Source organism: Eulemur rufifrons, chromosome 19, assembly GCF_041146395.1.
Source record: "Eulemur rufifrons isolate Redbay chromosome 19, OSU_ERuf_1, whole genome shotgun sequence".
Classification (NCBI taxonomy): domain Eukaryota; kingdom Metazoa; phylum Chordata; class Mammalia; order Primates; family Lemuridae; genus Eulemur; species Eulemur rufifrons.
In genome coordinates this window covers 86,946,361-86,961,132 of record NC_091001.1, presented here as the reverse complement: position 1 = coordinate 86,961,132, position 14,772 = coordinate 86,946,361, and the positions used below count along the sequence as shown (strand labels likewise).

Genomic DNA, 14,772 nt, shown 5'->3' with positions numbered 1-14,772 from the left:
TAGCTCACTTAATTCTTTCAATAATTTTGTAAAGCGAGTGGTTTTTCCAGGGTCACTCAACTAATAAATGGTAGAACAGGATTTAAACATAGGCAGTTTGTTTCCAAAGTCTTTGCTCTTAACTAGTATGCTCTACTGCCTACAAATTGTAAGTACAGATGATAAATATGAATTGTGTGAGAGGAAGTTGGAACACATTCCAGCAAGGGAATCAGGGTTCACCAAGGTATTAAAGAGAGAATGAACAAATGTGTAAAGAGTGTTTCTAGCATATGCAGACTAAAAGATGGGTCTGAGAAGGAAGATGTTTCATGAGGTTGGGGAAAGCATTAACTACATCATTAAGGCTTAAGTATTCATTTCTGAACCAGTCTGATCTTTTAAAATAAACATCTAATATTCATATTTGGAGAAAAAAATGAAAAATTTTAAAAATAAAGCAAAAAATAAATGGTAATGTAAAATTTAGTTTTGGTGGTCATTAGTTTAAAAAATCTTCTGGATTGTAAGTGTGTATACTGGGCCCTCATTCTGCACTCCCTCTGGGTTGAGGATCCTTGTTCTATTTACATTTCTGAGATGCTGTTTCTGGGTCAGGAGATTGGTTGGCAGCACAGAGCAGGCAGGAAGAGAGCAAAGGCAGTCTCGTGGCTACTACATGCTGTTCAAAGAAATACTCCATGGTCATCTTAGAGTCTCAAATGAGATAAAGAAACAGGATTGGCATTATTCCCCATCCACCCGTTTTTCTTTGATTGGACACAAATTATATCAGGAGTATTTCCAATTGGTTCTGAAACCAGTGCTTTTGGAGTCCATGGTTTCTTAGAATTATGAAAAGGAAGGCAAATATTAATATTAATACCAAAGGGTGATATCTCATAAATATTATTTATGGATATATTTATATTTGTATATGTTATATTTACATGCACATCTATACTTATATACATACACACACATCTAACTGGGGAGAGATTATCCATTCAAAAGGTGAACAACTTTGTAAGTATGATGTTGCTCTGTATTTGCAGGTATCAAAACTGAGCTGGATCGAGAAAAAAATGGCCGCTACTCTGTTTGGAAAAATACCGTCTTCAACTGTCCAGGAAGCTTTGCAAAATTTCCTTAAGGTACATTTTGTCTGTCCATTATTTTAATGTCCAACCAGCTACCATCTCCACCAGTCCCTGCTACCCTTGTTATCAAGGAAATCTTTTTTCCATGAGAAGCCCCAGTTTGAATCCTATTAATACTTTTGGCATGTTGTTTTAAGCCTCTTATAATGCAAGTTATGTTTGTTTGTTTTTGAGACAGAGTCTGCTCTGTCACCAGGCTAGAGTGCAGTGGTGTCATCATAGCTCACTGCAACCTCAGAGCCCTGGGCTTAACAGATCCTCCCACCTCAGCCTCCTAAGTAGCTGGGTCTATAGGTGTACACCACCACGCCTGGCTAATTTTTCTATTTTTAGAGAGATGGGGTCTCGCTCTTCCTCAGGTTGGTTTCAAACTGACCTTAGTGATCCTCCCACCTCAGCCTCCCAGAGTGCCAGGATTACAGGCCACAAGTTATATTTTAAATGTAAACTTCTTAGAGCAGCTAACTATGCCCTAGGTCCTAGGAATAATAGTCTACTTTTAAACAATAACTTAGCAGCAGCCTAAATGAAAGTTTAGGTATAGTAGCCCTTACTACCAAATCCAGGAGTAGCTTTCCAAGTCATGTGAGCATGTGCAGAAACAGTCATGCATGATTATTAGACTTGATCCCAACACTCCTGATTTACCTAATATAGAACTAATTTAATCTTAAATAATTAAAAAATGCCAAAAGAAAGAGTTATTTTAAAATCCCCCTCCTAAGTTGCAGACACTTCTATGGAAGATTATTAGAACATCAGAACAAATCAGTATTTTCATTCCTGTCTTAAAATGTATAATTGCTGTACTAACACAACTCTGAGTAGTAATGAGTATGTAGGCACGCGTATAAATGTGTAATATATCCACCCATGTAATCAACGTCCTCTTGGGCTAACCCCTTCACCTTTCTCTGGAACCAGTTATAAAATCTTACAGTTACTAAATGTGTTTTCCTTTCCAGACTACCTATTTCAGGTTTATAAAAATACAGAAGAGATCAGGCTCTGAGCTGTATTGTCCAGCATCTTGTGTGCGCTAATATTTGTGTTGTATTTCAGGGATGGATTTTGTAGGACTGAGAAGGAATTTGGAAATCAAGTAGTCTGAAATGGAGAACAGATTTCCTCTCACTTTCCCTCTCTGACCTGTGGCCAGTGGCTGCCTAGTGTGCTATGTGAAAAAATAAGTGTTATTAAATCAAGCACAAGCCCAACAGAAAAAAGTACAGGAAATAAAAGCACGTGAGCCATACATTTTTTATTGAACATGATCTTTTTTGTTTTTTATAAAGGTAATATCTCAGGAACTTAACTTGTTCAGTTTCACACAATGGCAGTCAAAAAATTAATTTAAGATATGAGTGAAGTCTAAGACTGCATCATCCCCATTTCTTCCCCTTTTTTCTACTGCTGAGAATCAGTTCTCTCATTTTAAATTTTATAAGAATATGGATCATGGTATATTTAAGATAAAATATCTCTATAAAATATTTTATAGAGATTAGCCAAGTTGATTAGCAAAACTGTTATTTGAACTTGAAACTTATTTCCTCATAATGTCAAAGTTATAACTGGGGATTAGGTTTTCAGAACATTACAAAAGTACCAGAAATAAAACACAGATAAAATCAAAAGTGGTGAATGGGCCAGGTGGGGCAGCTTACGCCAGTAATCCTAGCTACTCAGGAGGCTGAGGCAGGAGGATCACTTAAGGCCAGGAGTTTGAGACCAGCCTGGGCAACACAGCAAGACCCTGTCTCCAGAAAAAAAAGAAAAAAGGTAAGCGACACAATAATGTAGAGGTAAGGAGTGAAAATTCTGGAACCAGACCACCTGCTTAAATCTCAGCTCTATCACTTACCAACTGACTAACATTGGACATGTTACTTAACTTCTCTCTCTCAATTTAATAAATAACATGGGGATAATACTATCTACCTCATAGAAGTATCATGAGGATTACGTATATTAATACAAGTAAATTGCTTAGAGTGTGCCTACCACCTAGTAAGCCCCCAATAAAAACTCACAGAATTTTAACTTCGTTAAAATTTAAACATCTCGGCAAACCGTCCTGGGGACTCCACCATTTGTTCATGACTTAGATTTCTGAATGAAAATGTGTTCCGTAGTGTTGGTCAATAGGGAGTGGAAAGGCATCCAAATGCTCCTCCCGTATTTCCTGCAACAGCTCAGGGTACTGAGGAGCCTCGCTATGGAGGGTTAAGGCTGCAGAAGAAGCAAGACATCTGGGAGGTGGAGGAGAGGAAAAGGGCACAGCGCAGACCTTGGATCCCACACCCCAGGGCGGTCTGCAACCCCCATCCCCACAGGAGGCCAAGTTGTTGGAACCCAGACTATAGGACTTCCGCCCCCAGTCCATCCCTCCCAGGGGCCAGAAATGTGTCTGCAGAGCCGTCCAGTTGGTCCCATCAAGGTCGAGAGCACTAGCTTTAGTGTCAAATGAAGTTGAGACCCGAGCCTTTTCCTGTCTGTATGACCTGGGCACATTTCTTTATTTCTCCTACCCTCAAATTCTTCATTTGTGCAGTGGACATCGTAATATTAATACCTACTTGGTACAGTTGTGTGATGATTACATAAAATAATACATATAATTTGCTTAGCCCAGAGCCTAGTATGTCAAATGTTCTAACTAAAAATAAATGTCAGCTACTATTATTTTGCTCTTATATCAGGGAAAATCTTGTCCTCCACAATCTCAGATCATTCAGGGAGGTGATTTTAGACAATTTGAGTAGTCATCTGTGAATAGCCTGTAGGAATTCTTTCAAACTATAGTATACTTCCCACCTCATCCAAAATTCTGGCAGGATTCCCTAGGGCAGTGGCTCTCAAACTTGGCTATACATTAGAATCATCGGAGGAGTTTTTAAAAATGTCATCCCAGGCCACAACCCAGACAAATTGTTTCAGAATCTCTGGGTATATTGAAGTATAGTTTATAAGCAATAAATTATACCTTAAGTATAATTTATTAAGTGCATAGTTCAGTGAGGTTTGACAAATTTATATACCCACGTAACTATCACCATTTCAAGATTCAGAGCATTTCCATCACCCTAGAGAGTTATCTTTGCTCCCTTGCTATAAATTTTCCCCACCTCCTGCCCCAGGTCACCACTGACCTGCTTTCTGTCACTTTAGTATAGTTTTGCCTATTCTAAAATTTTATGTAAATGGAATCATACAGCTTGTACTTTTTTGTATATTTAGCTTCTTTGGCTCAACATAATGTTTTGAGGTACATTCATTTTTATTGAGTGTATCAGTAGTTCTTTTCCATTGCTGAGTAATATTCCATTATATGGATATAACCACAATTTGTTTACGTGTTAAACTATTGATGGACATTTGAGTCGTTTCCAGTTTGAGGCTATTATTAATACAGATGAATCTTCTATGAACATTCATATACAAGATTTTGTGTAGACATATTTTTATTTCTCTTTGGTAAATGCCTAGGAGTGGAATTGTTGAGTTATATGGTATGTGCTTTTAAAACTTGATCAGTGTTTTTAAAAGTCTTGAGGCGATTCCAATGGCAGCCAATAGGATGGCTGGAAACCACTGGACCAGAAGATGTGTGTGTGCAGTAGATGATAAGTGTGGCAGTCCTAGGGTACAGGCTGCCCTGATTGCACCCACTGTTTGCAGTCATATGATCCCTGACTCTCTATTAGTGGCTTCACCAGCTGCAGAGCTTTCTGCTGTGTCCTGATATGGTAGAAGGCTGCTTCTTGGGTTGTAAGATGTTTTAAAGCAAAACCAATTTATTAAACAGTGTTTATTAAGCACATAACTAATACTAAACACAGTGTCAAATGCTGGGAACACAGAAATGACCAAAACAGGTCCTACCTTTAAGGAACTTCGATAGCCAAGACCAAGTGAACATGTATAATATACTTTGCCAGCTGTTAGGATAGAGTCTTCTAAGGGCCTCTCTAGAAACTGCTCCTTAATTGGAACATTTTACTGACTAATGCTGCCCTCCTTGTAATTCACCCAGGGCCTTTGGTAAAAGGTCAGAATATGCTCCACTTTAGGAATTCAATGTCATTAGTAGCCTGTGTTCCTTTGGGCTTCATTTTTTCTTTAAACATGAGACCAAAAAGAGGTGTTCTGATTTATAATCACTTTGGTTAATTAAGCATAGGTCTTAAGATATATATGCAGAGTTAAAATGCCAGTATTAAAGAAATAAGATGCTTATGTTCATGCACTGGGGCAATTTATCCAGATGGGATTTGTACAGAGCTGGAGCAACTACCGGCCACAGAAGGCGGCATCATTGAGCAAAATTCAGTCTAAGTTCCTCTTATTAGGATGGCTCCAGAAATGCACTTAGCAAACTAGAAACATTGAAATGGAAATGATTAGACAAGAGAGAAGAATCAGGAGAACCAGAACCCATCAGCACTGTGGATGGCTCTACAGGATGTTCAAGGCTCTGGCTAGGACCAAATGTGACAACTTCCTTTAACTGTTTGTGGCTTTACTGTCTCTCTAGCAGGTTCCACACCAGGTCCAGACACTGTTCATCTACTTGGTCTTAAAGGGTTCCACCCAGTCTGGCTCCCCACCCCAGGAGATTTTGTCCTCCTCCTCCCAGAACCCTTACCTTTTGGATTCTGTGGAGATTAAAATGTCCTTTACAAAGGATGTGCTCTCTTCAGATGTTGAACCACTCCTCAGCACCCTAACTTGGATTCCCCTTAAAGTAACTCATTGCTTTGTAGACTTTATGAGGATAGTAATCAATTTTATTTTAATGGCTAAATAAATGCAAAATCCATGTCTCTACCCAAAAGATACTTAAATTGATAAAATGATTCAAAGGTGAAATAGCCAACCTAAATTCTTGGGGCAAGTTGGTTAATAATATTTGATTTATTGAAATATATTCTCTTCCCTTGTGGTTACTGTTGTTTTAATATTGTCCTGTTACTCTCTTGTCTTTTTCTCTTCAATCAGGCTGAAGAACTACACCCTGGTTATTCTAATTCCAATTACCTGTACTTGGCAAAGGTAATGGAGACCACTCTTTTAAGGTCACTTTGACTCCATTACATAAAAATGTGATTACCTTTAATATGGGTTATTTTTTCATTTCCAGTGTTATATTGATGTTGATGAAAGACAGAATGCTTTGAAGTTCTGTAATTTGGCATTACTGCTCCCTTGTGTTACCAAAGAGGTAAGTCCAGACAGTGACAATGAGCGCTATTGTCTTCTTAATACTATTCATGTTCAAAATATGAACAACTGGCTTAGATACATATGGAGTTTCATTTCTTTATTAGATTTTACTACTTATTTATTTTTCCAGATTTATTGAGGTATGATTGACAAAGTTGTTTATGTAAGGTATACAACAGGACGTTTTGATACACATATACACTGTGAAATGACTACCATAATCAAACTTATTAACACATCCATTACCTTCTCTAAGCAGATTTCAAGTATACAGTACAGTATTATTAACTATAATCACATTGCTGTCCTTTAGATCTCTGGAACTTATTCACCCTGCATAATTGAAACTTTGTATCCTTGATGAAAATCTCCCCAATTCTCCCACCCTCCCAGCCCCTGGCAACCAACATTCTGCTCTATGCTTCTGTGATGGAGTTTTCTTTTATACTAAAACATTTTGACTTGGATTTTACATGTACTATAGAGTTTTAAAATTTGCTGTTATCTCTGCAAGATAACCTATCACCAGGAAGCCCGTTGAATCTTTAAGGGACATGCACACCATGGGCTAGCAGCTAGAACATTCTGAAGCTTGTTAGATACAACACAGCAGAGAATGGGACAAGCCCCTGCGAAGGAGGAGGAACAGCATAATTCTGGGGAGCTGATGATTAAACTATGTAGGCAGCAAACAAGCTAGACAGGTTGCCTGGCTTAGAGCAAGGTGAGGGTCCAGGGGGTCGCCATTCTCAGTCCCCAGCTTACAGCAGGGTGTGGCTATCCAAGTTCATGAAAAAGATTCAAAGTATATATTACCATTATATTGGTTTTGGGACCGCTGCCATTAATGAAAAAGAAACTATTGCATTGCCTCTATCCTTTTATTCAATAATTCAGGTTTCTGGATCTGCTGTAAGTTTCAGGCATTCTGCAGACTTAACAATTCAGTCTGTGCTCCTGTGAGCCATTGCCTAGTATTGTGGGAATGAAAAGAAATAGGTAAATGTTTCCCTGTTCCCTTCCCATACCACCAAATATTATCGTCCTCTCAATCATAATAGAAAGGAAATGCCTCAGGAAAAGCACTCGATTTTTTCTGTATCAGAGCAGTATAGGCTCCAGTATTAGTTGTGATCTGGAATATAAACAAATACTACATGCCTATCGCCCTCTTGGAGCTTATAGCCCAAAAGAGAACCTATGGCATATATCCAGATAACTGCAGCTCCAGAGAGAAAGCTTGAAGTGCTAAGAGAAGTACAAATACTTGGTTATGTAAATTTGGAAAAAGAAGAAATTGTTTTTACCTAGAAGAGGTCAGGTGGCTTTGAGGTGGACTTTGAAAGAGCTATATAATGCGGATGTGTGGGCAAGTACATCGCAGGTCATGAATAGAGACACGGAAGTGAGAAAGCAAAGATTTGTTTACCTGGAACAGAAGGAGAGTGCCAGGCAGTCGTGGCATGTAAGGCTGGACAGGGAAGTGAAACGAGATCTGCCAGGGAACGTTAGGATTCGAGAGTGCGTGTGTCTCTAAAGAGGGCTCTTCACACTCCACTGGGTCTCTTCCACAACCACAGGAGCAAGGGCTTGGACTCTTTATCTGTATCTCCCAGATGTTTGGAATTTCCCACAGAGTCGATTGTCTCTCCCAACTCAAATCCCTCAGTTGGTTCCATCAGTTGTAATAGGAAGCGCAAAATAGCTCAGTCTTGCAGTGGCAGTCTTTCTCCAAAAGACAAGAATTCTGTGTAATTTTTTAGCAGAAAACAGATTTTGTTCCTCTGGTTGCCTGCTCTGTGTTGGTGATTGGGACCCTATTGTCTCTCACATCTTTCATGAATGATGTCAGTTTGGGTTATGTGCAGTCATTTTATGATGACTGCGCATTCTTATTAGAATAGAAGATTAGAATACAATATGATAATGAGGTATAATACCTAATTTGACATGGAAATGTTTATGTACGAAATTCAGAGCTCTCATGGGAGGGCTAAATATTGATGAGCCTCAGGGCTTGGTCCTTGATCCGTAAGTCTTCTGTCTGCTCTCCCCTTTCCTCCTCTTCCCTTCCCTAAACTGTTCCTCTGTGGCTTCAAATGCTGCCTACATGCCAAGGTCCTCCAATTTTTGTCTCTAGATCTCTCTTCTGAGCTCCAGACCTGCTTACCCAATTTCCTACTTACCATCTCCACTTGGATGTCTCTCAGACACCTCAAACTTGACTCGTCTTCAGGCCTTTGGAGCTGTTCTTCCTCCAGTTCCCCCCTTAGTAGATGGCACCTCCATCTACCCAATTGGGAAGCTTGGAAATCATCCTTAACACCTCCTTCTCCCTCCATTCCCCAAACCCAGACATCTACCCAGTCACCAAGTTCTCAAATTTCCTTTTCTAAAATATGCCTTGAACCACCACACTGCTCACTCACTGCACTGCTGCTACTCGGAACACAGCACTGCCCACCTTCCCCTGGGCTGCAGACTCTGAGAGCCTCCCAACCAGTCTCCCCACAGCTCCCTGGCCTCCCTCCAAGCCACTCTTGGCTTCCAGTAGCAGCCAAAGCAAAAGATTAAACATAAATGTCAATATATCACTTCCCTGCTTAACACCCTTTGCTGTTAGGATGAAGTTCAGAATGTTTAGCATGTCCTTCAAGGCTCTGATCAGCTTCAACAAATCTCTCAAGCTTCTCTGTTCCCTGCTCTCCCCTCCTGTGCCCTGTGTTCCTCCCTGCTCTTCACCTTTAGAACACACTGTTCCCTCTTCCTGAAACACTCCCACCCACCCCCTCCACTCCTTTTGCCTGCTTTATTCCTGCTCATCCTTCAGGCCTTACCATGACTTCCCTGTCTTCAGGAAACACTTCCTTGACACCTGCTGGCAAGAAAGCTCCTTAATACTTTTCCTCCCTATCCTTTACCACAGTTGTGATTATATAGTTATTATATTTGTGTGATTGTTCCATGAACGATTGAATCCACTAATGTTATTGGTGTGATTGTTCCATGAGAGCAGCAACCAGATCAGTTGCAGTTCCACCTGCTCAGTGCTAAGTGTACTACCTGGTATAGGTAAGCACCTAATAAGTACTGGTAGAAAGAGTCAAACACTGATACCATACAAATAAAAATAATAGTGTGAATAGTAAAAATAAAGAGGAGTTATAATAGATATAAGAAAGCTGGACACTGTGGAAGTATTTCTGTAATAAGCAAAATAGCATGAGCAAATATTTCCCACATTAACTTTTTTTTCCCCAATGGTGTCTCCATTTGTACTCTTAGCAGGTTTTTTTTTTTTTTTTTTTTTTTCCGGGTAGTAGAGGTACTGTCAGTAATATTTGAATTTCTTTTTCAATAAGAAAATGGGATGAACTGAGTTACGTGTAGTAACCCCCATCTATGAAGTTTTTTGAGATTGAAATATCCCCCTTTTGTGATTTTGCTGAAGAGTTTATTCGTTTCCAAAATGTCTAGCAGTGCCACTAATTACAGTGAAGACCTAGCCAGCAGTTTTCTCTCCCTCAGGTGAACTTGAATAACAGGTTTGCTTCTTTTCTTAGGACATTTGTACCACCTTGGCTGCATTATAGCCATTTATAGACATGTCTTCTGTCCCCTATTAGGGAACTCTAAGCTCATCACTCTGCTACTTGATTGACATTGGGAATGTCATCCATTTGGTCTCCAGACCCAGATTCCTGGGTGTAAGCAGCTTTACATTCTCAGAATTTGAAACTACAGTATTTTTATTATTCATGTGGACTTTTCCTAACCCTAGGAAAGTAACTTCAGATCCCGAGAAACATTCATTTTTTTTAAATAAAAGATATTCCTGAGGCTAAGGCAGTGTGAGAATGATTGCTGAATGAAATAATGAGTTCACTGGCAGCCTAAAAGTTTTTTGCCTGGAGGTAGTATTAAAGTTCATTGACTTGGAGCCTACGGAGAAAGCTCAAATATAAAAAGCATTATGTAATGTTTTGCTTTATAGTAAGGGATGTGCTAATCTGATTTCAAGAAAAAAAAAGAACCTATATTTTAAAATTGCTGTAATACTTTCAAGTGGAATTAATCATCCTTCCAAGACAAACAGGTTTTTATAGAATAGTAAATACAATATACAGAAACAACCACAAGAAGAAATGGATTCTAGGAGTGCTGAAAGTTAAGAATACTTCTTCATAGTTAGCAAGTAGCATAGCTGTCTTTGAAGTTGCCTATTGGTTATAGTCCTAAGCTGCATTTCCAGTCTGTTTTAGGGGTTGAAAATCATCACTTTTATTGGAAAATCCTCTTAGTAATAAAATCCTAATCCTGCTTTAAATGTTCTATCTGAATTAAGACATCATATTTGATTATCTTAAGACATTGGTTTTTCAGATAGGTTTATAAAATAGAATTTGTCCACATAGGTTCACCCTGCCTTCCTATGATAGGATTGCTGCAGCTCAGAGTAAAGAATGAGTCCCTTACTGATATCCAGTAATGTTGTCTCATTTGTTAGAAATTCCTATTTGCCTATTTCTTTCTGGTTAGAATTTATTTCTTGTAGAGTAACTCATCTTTGCCATTCATGCCTGGAGAATATATTCTTCTTTGTACATTATTTTAAAAAACTAATAAGGCCATTATAGGATGTACAGACTTTTCCCACTTTCTAAACAGACATTTTCATGAGTTGCAGGAAGGAAACAGTACTCTGTTTACAACCTTCTATTTCTACACTTTTGACTCTTACCCTCTGGTCATTTGCATGTAAAATATATTATTTCTTAAGATTTCCCAATATATAATAGCCTTGGTTGTATTCTTTAAATCAATCTTAAAAACACCCTAAAGAAGTTTCTTAGACCTCTAATTTAATATAAATAAAACTCTCTTATTTATCCGAAGTTTTAGCAGAGAGCATTGATATATTTTTCCAGCACTTTCAGATGAAATCTATATTTCTGAATGTGTTTGTGAGTGAAAGAAAGAGATTGTCTTTACTCATTTATATTACAAATGTGGGGGTATACTCTGCTAGAGTATTGGGATACAAAGAGAAAAAACAGACATAGTCTCTGCTACCATGAATTCTGTGGTCTAGTGGGGAAAGGCAGGCACTGAACCAGTCATAGCAATAAAATGTGGAGTGTTATGGAAATGAAAGCACAAAGATTTATGAGAAAATACAACTGGTACTGCAACCTGTGCCAGGGGCTATGAAAGGGCTTCCTAAGGTTTTGCTATGTAATCTGAGATTTTAAGGAAATGAGAATTTAAACCCAGTAGTTTGAATCTTTAATTAAGACTTGCTTGGAGGGTGGAGAGCTTATTAAGAATACAGATTCCTGGTCTTTTTCTGGAGAGAGGAAAGCTCTGAGCTCCAGAGCACAGGGACACCAACCTCAGTATCAACATGGTTTCACTCAAGTTTCCATCAATTTGAATTCTGCTTTTTGGCTTAGTGCTCAGATTGTCCCGGGATGAAAACACGGAGAAAGACAGGTGGTGGCTGAGTTCTTGACAGTGCAACCACAGGAAATGATGACCTTTGAGGACATGGCTGTGGACTCTACTCAGGAAAAGTGGGCCCTGCTGGACCCAACTCAGAGGAAGCTGTACAGAAATGTGATACTGGAGAACATCAATCATGTGGTCTCCCTGGGGGTTTCCCCTGTGAAAATCAGATGTGACTTCCTGGCTGATGTAAGGAAAGGAGCTATGGAGGAAAGGAAGAGGATTTCCACAAAGCCAGAGTCCAGGCAGGGAGGTCTTAAAAACAAAGACAGAACTTCCGTGCAGAATATCAATAGGACAGAATCATCTAACAGCATGTCAATAGTAAGATTCATTAGGGTGAATCCTGTTCCTTCACATTAGAGTGAAGGGGAATGAGCTAAATTAAGAATGCACCACAATCACATGGCTGTAATTTGAGGTGTGAGAAAGTGTGCTATCTCAGCTCAAAGGTTTGAATAGTTTGAATTTGGGGAGGAAAGGAATAACCTAAGCTCAAAACCATAACCTGAGTCCTTATAAAAGGGCAGTTGAATAAATATAACCAATATATCAAGTGCTTGAAACATAATGAAGACCTTAAAGTCAATCAGATAGCTATGCAGCTGACCTGCTACAAAGGAGAAAACTTCTGTACATGAAGGAGAGCAAGACACTACATGAATGTTACCAATGTGGGAGACTTTAACTGGAGACTATCACTGAATGCTTGACATCAAATTCATATGTAGAAAAATAAATGAATGGATGAATGAATGTGAGCAAACCTTCAACAGCCTTTTATCTCCTCAATAACAGAGATTTCACACTAGAGAGGAGCTCTTTGAATATAATGAGTGTAAAGACGTCACAGCTCAGCATCGGCTCAACATGTATTAACTCACATGGAAGAGAAACCCAATAAATGCAATGAATGTGGAAAACACTTCAGCCAGAGAGCTAACTTTTATTCATACCAGAGAACTCACACAAGAGAGAAAACCTTTGTAATCAATGTGGGAATGCCTTCAGTAGCCATTTATTCTTTTAAACAACATGAGTGAATTAACACTGTAGAGAAACAATACAAATGTGACCTATGTGGGAAAGCCTTCAGTTACTGCTCTAACCTCAGCCATAATGAGACAATGCACACTGGAGAGAAACCCTACAAATGTGAAGAATTGGAAGAGCCTTAAGCCTCAGCTCTAACCTTTATAGACACCACAGAGCTCCCACGGGAATAAACCCTACAGCCTTCAGGCAAAGCTCAAGCCTTGAAGTGCAGGAAAAACTTAGATTAAAACAGGAAAAAAGTGGCAAGTCTTTACCAGGAAGAACCAGCCTGTTAGGAAATATGAGATAATTCATGGTGGAGAAACATGTCAATGAAATAAACATGAGAATCCCTTTTCTCATGGAGCAGCTCTGTAGGACATGTGAGGATTCACATTAGTCATGAATGAAAGTCTTCAGTGATTATCTATACATTAGTTAACCTTAAAGTTCTCACATTGGGAAGATTCCCAGGCCTCAAGTCAATGTAGAAATGGAGTTTACATAACTCATACACTGGCAAAGAAAACTCTATCAAGAACCCCTTAGCACACAATTCAACAAATAATTTAGACTTTTGTCCAATGACATATTATGGGAAAAAATGTAGCACGGAAGTGTAGAATTGTGATGCTTTCTTGAAAACATTGAATATAGAATTTGGTAATACTTAATAAGCAATGACATAAACCCCTCTTTAATAGATTAGTCCTAGTAAGTATGTATGCAGTAAAAGTTGTTGATGAAAAATGTAATCCATTGATATTTATCTTTTTAAAAAACCCATAAAATATTATGCTGAGTAATTGAGCCATTTTTCCTTTAATATTCCATCGCTGTTATCAGTTTATCAGTTTCTATTTTTCATACAGTTCTAAACATATATACAAAGATTCTGTTCAATCAGAAAATAACTTTTAATGTAATTAAAACATGTAGAACAGAAAGTGATGTGTTCTATTATGTTAGTGTCAAAATACGTATCTACATGGCAAAGGTGAATGGAAACATGAACAAATATCATGACAGTATCAAATATCCTAGAGGATCTGGAAGCAGGTAGTACACAGGCCCATACTTTGTGAAATACCAGAAAACAAACGAATGCCCAAAATTGAGAAATATTATGCATAAAAGCGCTGAATCAAGTGTACAATATAACTGAAATGTTGAGTACTAATGGGAGAGAAGACATGAAAGCTTTATATGCCTTTTTCTTAAAGGCAAGGGAAAACCACTGGAGGGTCTTAAGCAGCAGATGACATAGTGAGATTTTTAGAAGAGCACAGTAGCCACCATGTGGAGACTATCGGCTGGGAGTGGAAGGGAGCAAAACTGGAAGCAGGAGTATCATTTAGGTAACTACTGCAATGACACAGACATGCCATGATAGCCTGAACTAAGATGATGGCAATGCGATGATGGCAAGAGGAGAGGACAAATTTAACCAAATTATAAGTCATATTCTCTACAAGACTTGGAGATTGATTATTGAGGGAGAAGGAGGACTCAAGGGTGACCTCTTGGTTTCTAGCTTGGGAAACCATCCAGGGTAGATGGAGATGTCTGTTAATGACACAAGGAATACCGGAGAGTGAGATTTGGTAGCAAAGGTGAATTCAGTTTTGGAATGTTGAGTTTGTGTTTGTGAGATTTTTAAGTCCAGTGAATAATTGGATATATGGCATATTAGTGATGTTTGAAGTCACAACTATGGAAGAGATCACCCAAAGAGGTTATGTAGTATGTGAAAAGCAGAGTGCAGAGGATCAACCCCTGAGAAACACCAAAATAGTGGAATGAGGGGAGGACGAGGAAACTGCAAGTGAGACAGAAGGAAGAGAAGACAAGGCCTCAGAAGCCAAGG

The 14,772-nt window shown here is 38.8% G+C and overlaps 1 protein-coding gene across 4 annotated transcripts in view; it reads left to right on the top strand.

Annotated features, from left to right (window-relative positions):
* The window catches only part of RMDN2 (regulator of microtubule dynamics 2), a 63,046-nt gene that overhangs the window by 46,250 nt on the left and 2,024 nt on the right, over positions 1-14,772 (top strand). For all 4 annotated transcript variants that reach the window (XM_069494307.1, XM_069494308.1, XM_069494310.1 and 1 more), the window contains 3 exons: positions 1,035-1,133; positions 6,141-6,194; positions 6,283-6,363. In XM_069494307.1, coding sequence (XP_069350408.1) covers positions 1,035-1,133; positions 6,141-6,194; positions 6,283-6,363 — 234 coding nt within the window. The remainder of the gene's footprint in view (positions 1-1,034; positions 1,134-6,140; positions 6,195-6,282; positions 6,364-14,772) is intronic.